Raw genomic sequence first — 7,500 nt, forward strand, 5'->3', positions numbered from 1 at the left:
TGTGTGTGTGTGTGTGTGTGCGTGTGTGTGTGTGCGTGCGTGCGTGTGTGTGTACGTGCGTGCGTGTGTGTGTGTGTGCGTGTGTGTGTGTGCGTGTGTGTGCGCGTGTGTGTGTGTGTGCGTGCATGTGTGTGTGTGTATGCGTGTGTGTGCGCGCGCGCGAGTGTGTGTGTGTGTGTGTGTACGTGTGTGCGTGCGTGTGTGCGCGTGTGCGTGTCCCTCCACAGCCTCGACCTGTTGCTGCAGTCCCGGCAGGTGGACTCGGAGCAGCTGCTGCTCAACCTGGGCTTCGGGGGGCCCTCCTCCCCCTTCCCGCCCTCCAGCCACCCCATGTATGCCCGCATCCCGCACCGCTTCCTGCTCTCCTCCTCTTCCTCCCAGCAGTCAGGGGAGGACGTGGGGGGAAGCTCCATGGACGGCGGCGGCGAGGACGGCGTTGTGCCTGGCCCGGAGAGCCTGAGCCTGAGCCTGTCTGGAGATGGGACCCCCAGCCGGAGCCCTTTGCGAGGTGGGTGCCGCAGCCGTGGGGAGGACGGGGCAGGGTGTTTGGATAGCGAGTACTACACGTACGTTCTCAACAGGGTGCCGGCTTACTTCTTCAGGGAGAAGGCTCCCTCAGAGCACTCCAGCTGCAGTGCCAGCACCGATAGTGAGGACCTGTGTCCTCCTCCTCATCTTTCACATCCTCCTCCTCCTCCTGTCCATTCCCAGGTGGGGATGACGTCCCCGACCTCTTCTTCTGTGGTGCAGGGACAACAACCACAGCAGTCACCACCGCCACCATCACCACAGCCACCACTGCCGCCTTCTTCTTCTTCGGTGCCGTCATCACCCCCTGTGCAAGGACACGCGGAGCAAGGGTACTACCCCTACCCCTGCCTTCAGGGACCTGGACAACAACAACAGCCGCCTTCTCTGCTGCCGTCGCCTCCTTTCTCTGGACAACCTCTTCACCAAGGATATCCGTGTCCCTTGGGACCACCCCCACTGGGGTACTCGTGTCCCCTGGAGCAGTCTCACCAAGGATATACGTGTCCCCTGCTACAAACTCACAAAGGATATGTATACTCTGAAGAAGAACAACAGCAGCAGCCTCTTGAAGGAAACAACGCACATCACCCCCAAGAACAGCAGCAGCATCACCACCAAGGGTACACAGCCCCCCAGAGGCAAACTCTTTACCAGGATTGTCCGTACCTTCAAAACGGAAGCCCATGCCAAGGATACCCAGGACCACATCATCTCCCTGCACAGCCTTACCCAGCGTCACCGCCCAGTCTTCAAGGACAACCTCGCGAAGACTACTCACAGTCATTTCTGGAGCAGCCACCGTCACCCCAAGGATGTGCCCACTGTCAGGGCCATGCACCACACCAACACCACCGCCACCTCCAGCACCCAGGCTGGGAGATGCTACGCCTGGGGCTGCAGTCGGTGTACAGACTGAACCCGTACAGCTCGCTGCCGGACAACGGCAAGAAGGCACCAGACCGGGCTGACCTGATGGCCTTCATGGTGGCAGGGGGAGGGGACTTGTCCGGGGAGCGGGGCGGGGAGGGGGGTGGTGATGGCGGGGTGGGGGCGTGGAGCTCCAGGACTGAAGAGTACCGGGTGGAGTTCCGGCCCCCTGAGGACGACAACCTGTCCTCGTCGTCGGACTCCACCACCACTGATGATGTGGTCTTTCCCTACCGCGTCCGTCTGTCGCCTAACGAATCTCTGGTGTGAGAGAGCTTTTGGAGGGAGCAGTGCTTTGGAAGGATTGTGGGTAGTGGAGGGGGTGTGGAGGGCTTGGGGCGGGGGACAGAGTGCTTGGGGCGAGGGGTCAGAGTGCTTGGGGCGGGGGACAGAGTGCTTGGGGCGGGGGACAGAGTGCTTGGGGCGGGGGACAGAGTGCTTGGGGCGGGGGACAGAGGGCGAGGGGCGGGGGACAGAGTGCTTGGGACGGGGGACAGAGTGCTTGGGGCGGGGGACAGAGTTCTTGGAGCGGGGGACAGAGTGCTTGGGGCGGGGGACAGAGTGCTTGGGACGGGGGACAGAGTGCTTGGGACGGGGGACTTGGGGCGGGGGACAGAGTGCTTGGGACGGGGGACAGAGTGCTTGGGACGGGGGACAGAGTGCGAGGGGCGGGGGACAGAGTGCTTGGGGCGGGGGACAGAGTGCTTGGGGCGAGGGGTCAGAGGGCGAGGGGCGAGGGGTCAGAGGGCGAGGGGCTGGGGAGGTGCGGGGGAGTGGGGGGGGGAGGAATGTGTGTTGGTGGAGGGGGACAACGAATCTCTGGTGTGAGAGTTTTTGGAGGGAGGAGTGCTTTAGATGGATTGTGGGTAGCGAGGGGTTAGGAAGGCTGGGTGGTGGCGGGGATGGGGTGGGGGAGCAAGGAATGGGTGGTGGTGAAGGGGGCCGATGAATCTCTGATAGCTCTGGGGGAAGGAGTGGTCTTTGAAGGACTGATGGGTGAGTTGGAGGATTCGCGTGGGGATTAAGGAAAGGTTAACGTGAATGATTTGAGAGTGTACATTATATGTATATAATCTATACATGAAGTGTGGGGTATGGTGGTGGTAGAAATGTGCGTGTGTATGTGCGTGTGTGTGTGTGTGTGTGTGTGTGTGTGTGTGTGTGACTGTGCGCGTTATTTACGAACAGATGAGAACACCTGTTACAGCTACTAAAAGATGACTGTTTTTCTTGAACTGTGTACATATGAACAAGTTTTAAAAATGTGCATTAAGAAAACTGACCACAGTGTTTTGCATGATTGGGCTGGCGTGGTTGATGGCTTGATAAGCAAACTGCCAATTTGTTCTGTCTAATTAAAGAAGAAGTGTCACTGAGTTTTATCATTCGGACTATGGTGCACATGTTTGAACTCCATTCTGAGTGGCTGATGAGAGCCGAACTCATTATGTCTCTTATGATTTGATTGATTCGCTTGTTGAGTTGTGTATTCTGTTGGGTAATTTATTCTAGTATATACCTAAAAGTTGTATGGTTGATCTAAGCTGTGATCCAGAATGTGGTAAAATTCGCTATTAGTGTTACTATGGCTTGGTTGTTACTCGATAGACTGCTGTGTGACTATGATACAAGAATAACTTGATTATTGCTCGCCACCAAAATAGTCATGAACAATGTATTATTACTGAATTCTGTATTCTTATTATTCTAGAATCTTTTATTTGCCGTTGAAAATATAAATTCTGCAAATACCATCGTTAAGAAAATAATGCCTTTGGAACACTTGCAGTAGAAACCACTTGAAGACGTCTGAGGCTTTTGCATTACGATTTCTTTTAGATAATTTGCGATGGGGATTATGCCTTCTTCAAGAAGAACGCCTTGCTCAGGGTATTGATTTCATGATCAGATAACGAATTTCAGCGTTAGAAAGGGCATTGCATTATTAAAGGAAATATATATTTTTAAAAAACCAGCCTTTTCTCGCTGTTTCAAAATGGTAGTGCCAGATCGTTGTAGGTCAGTCAGGTTAGCCAGATCATCCCGCAAATGATCGTGTGTTGTATGTTACGTGCTGTGTAACTTATTTCAACATGTGAAACTGATCTGGACGTACAGTCCAGAGTACTGACAGAGATCGCATGTCAAGGATGAATGAACATGAACATGACAATGACAGGGGTATATAACTCTGTATGTTTGATTTGTGGCAAAGATATGGCTGACTGTAATGAACATACGGTGCTTTGAATTATGATGGAAGTGCATTAAGAAATTTTTATTATTAATTTAGGTTTTAAACACGTTCTTTCTGTTCTTTGCTGTCCTTTTTGTCCCTTTCTTTCTTTCCTTCTTTCTTTCTTCTATTCTGTTTTCCACCGAGTAGGCTTTTTTTTCGAGAAATTATTTATCGAATGATATGACTGAAGTATGGATGTATTCTATTTATTGCATTCTAATTTGACCTCTTTCTTCCCCCCCCCTCCCCCCCGCCTCCCCGCCCCCTTGTTTCCTTCTTTCTGTTCACTTCTTACTCACACTTTTGAGACATCAAGTCACTGACGAGTGTTGTATAACTGTAGAGATGAGGAGGTGGGGATGACTCCGCTGGTTCATGTATGATCACGTGTGTATGGCTGTTTTCCAGGATACTCTGTGTCTCTCCCAACGACGTCACTCTTCACATTCCTTGTACAGCTGTTTACTCAAACTCGTGTTCTCACACTGCCAGTTCTCATAATGCCGAGTCATGACACATTTTGTCTTGTAATGTCATTTCACACAGCCTGCCTGAGCGCTCCCACACCCCTTCTCAATCACTCACATTCCAAGGTCCTGTCTCCCCAAAATTCCTTCCTTTCCCGCAATGCCACTTTTCCAAAATTCCTGATTCCCACACCAACAGTTTCTACACATCGCCAGTTCCCATACTGTCCACATAGGCTTACGTATTTTCATTTCCTGTAGTACCTACTCAGGCAAATGATTGTCAGAAATCATTTATACCATTAGTCGTGTCTGTTCTCACAATGCCCTTTTCTGTCTGTGCACTAAAGCAGTTACCCTACTCGCAAAGCATCAGTGCTTCGGTATTAACTTAGTATCCTTTCTTCCTGTACGATATTTCTGGTTCATCAAATTCTAGACAAGCCGAGGTCAACGTCGGACAAAAAAGAAAAAAAAAAGAAAAAAGGTTAGACCTTACCATCTGTGTGGGATGAAATAGGCTGCATTGTAAGGTATCCTCGGCTTTAGTCACTGTCGATGTCGATGGCGATGGACAAGGAAAGAACAGAACTGGGGCTGCTGAGCTTTAAAACAAAAAAAAAAAAGAAAAAGAAAAAAAGAAGCGAGTTAGACCACAAGAGGAGCTGATGACGAGGAGATGGTGCTGTGGATCCCTTCATCTTTTGGTATTCACTCTGAGGAACACTGCTGAAAATATCCATACCTATCTATCTATCTATATATATGTATATCACCCAGACTCAGAGGGATCTAGAGTATGGAACAAATGTCACTCCATTAGAAAATGTCACAGTGTGGTGGTCTCTCCTGCATAGTGTCAGCCTGAGGCACACATTGTCCCAACAGATGTATCTCGTCATCAAGTATGAAGGTGCTTTTTTTTTCTTTTTCTTTTTTCTTCTTTTTTTTTTTGTCGTCGTGATGGTACATTGAATTTTAACACATGCTGTCCGTTGTTTAGCTGTGGTCAGAAGTCCTTTCCCGTGTCTCTGTCTCTCTGTCCATGTTTCTCTGTCTGTCTGTCTGTCTGTCTGTCTCTGTTTCTAACGCTGTCTCTTCTTCTTTGTCTTGTCCTCTTCTTTCAGTCTAACATTCCAGTTATCTGCCTATCCATATATTTCTGACAAACGTGCTGATATTTCGAGGGCAGTTAGAAAATGAAAAGTGAAAAAAAAACTTAGACACAATGTATGGATATTGCTTAAACCGAGTTTGTTTGGGTTTTTTTAATTCGATTGTTTTATGCAGTTTCATCAAAGGATATTGTTGGACACCAATTCTGTTGTGTGTTACCTTCTGATGCGAATTCCTCACGTTGAACATTGATTAGTATTTCTTTTAGCGCTTTGATCACAAACCAATGCAAAACCAAATCACAACGTGTTTTCTTTTTGTTGCTTTTGTTTTTTTAATTTTTTTTTTTTTTTTTTTTTTGGCGGGGGAAGAGTTGTGGGGGTGGGGGGGTGGGAGGGGACGAAATGAATAAATACTTCGATCAAGCATTGTGCAGATGATTGAGTATGTCAGTTTGTGTTCGAAAGAAAAGAAATTGAAAAGTAGAATCGTTGTGTTTATACATTTACACGATAGCTCATTAGTTGCGCGCGTGTACACACATAGATACACACAGACACAAATACACAGACACACATATTTAAACACACACACACACACACACACACACACACACACACACACACACACACACACACACAAATATATCTACACACACACGTACGCGTGCATGTAGTTTTACACTGCCTCTTCGTGTCGTGAAAACTCGACTATACTCCGCATGCATCGCCCCCGAAAACGAATAATGGCTGCCTAAATTTCGGGGGTTAGAAACAAAAATGAACACGCAAGAAGCCCGCACATGGAAAGAAAGGAACGAACCGACCATCAGCGGTAACAGCCTTTGAGTGGAGAGAAAAGACGTCCTCAGACAGTCCACAGGGAAATGTCAGTGTCAGGTCGCCAGGAAGCCTCTCCCCAAAGGAGACCCTGCGGTGCGCTGCTGCTGTGGCTGAATCACCTTTGATGTTGTTCAGAGGCGGCTGTCATGTGTTAACATTCACAGCACACCATCTACACCAGGCTCCCTACTGACGACCAGTATTCGCGTAGTCGCGGAGCCTGACTAATGAGTGAACACCTTCCCCCCTGACAGAGTGGAGACAGCCACCACGTCCCTCCACCACTCCATCAACAGTGTTGATCAGTCTGCCGATATTGAAGACTTGACAGAAACTCTCCCCAGGCGTGGAGGTGGATGATGAGGGGAGGAGGGGGGGGGGTGAGGGCGAGCGGAGGGCGGAGGGGGTGGGGGTGGGGGGGGCAGGGCCGGTGTTAGGGGGGAAGGGGTAATCGATACTGAAACCAGCCTGAGAGCAGGCGTAAAACGACATAGACTATGGTATAATATTTTCGATATATATATATATATATATATTTAATGATGGATAATGCTGCTCGAAGGACAAGACGAGATCCATTTCTTTCATGGTGTATATTACCTCGGCATTAGCTTGGACCGAGAGAAACAGACACTTGCAGTTGTAGTCAGGACATTGGAGCAACACGCCCAAAGAGGTGCCAGTGAAGTGAATGACACATGACTGAAGGATGCTCACTCGACTGACTAGCACCCAGACCACCACTCAGGCGCTTGTAAAGTGGGGGTAGGCGGGTGGATGTTCAGTGTAAAAATCCCGATCCGCACATAGGATTCGAACCAGCGGACACTTCCCTTTCCAGTCGGGTATATTGTCACTAGACCACTGCTTCAATGAACAGAATACATGTCTGTGCAGAAATCCGAACTGTCTGTATAGCTGTCTTGTGGAACAAATTAGAAACCTGTTGTTGGGAAAGAGTCTGGGCAGCTTTTTTTTTTAACTTTTTTTTTTAGAATCAATAGGAGGATTAAAAAAGAGAAAAAGAACACACACACACACACACACACACACACACACACACACACACACACACACACACACACAACCGACTCTCGGATAGATCGATAGTAAGGAACCAAAGGAGGCGAAAATTCCTATCTCCCCTTCAACTTTGTCTGCTATACCCACCCTCTGCTCGCTCTCTCTCTCTCTCTCTCTTCCTCTCTCTCTCTCTCTGTCTCTCTGTCTCTCTCGGTCTCTCTCTCCACCCACTACTTAAAAACAAACAAACAACCGAAGAACGACAAAGCTTTCAAGAGGAGATGTGACATCAGAGATGACCCATCTACCCAGACGTTGTGATGTGTCAAGATTTACACAGGTATCCCCAGGTATC

The 7,500-nt window shown here is 49.0% G+C and overlaps 1 protein-coding gene across 1 annotated transcript in view; it reads left to right on the forward strand.

Annotated features, from left to right (window-relative positions):
* The window catches only part of LOC143292493 (uncharacterized), a 121,010-nt gene that overhangs the window by 94,659 nt on the left and 18,851 nt on the right, over positions 1-7,500 (forward strand). The window contains exon 7 of the mRNA XM_076602829.1: positions 228-508. Within this exon, the coding sequence (XP_076458944.1) occupies positions 228-508 (281 nt within the window). The remainder of the gene's footprint in view (positions 1-227; positions 509-7,500) is intronic.

This window comes from Babylonia areolata, chromosome 18 (genome assembly GCF_041734735.1).
Source record: "Babylonia areolata isolate BAREFJ2019XMU chromosome 18, ASM4173473v1, whole genome shotgun sequence".
NCBI classification, from domain to species: Eukaryota; Metazoa; Mollusca; class Gastropoda; order Neogastropoda; family Buccinidae; genus Babylonia; species Babylonia areolata.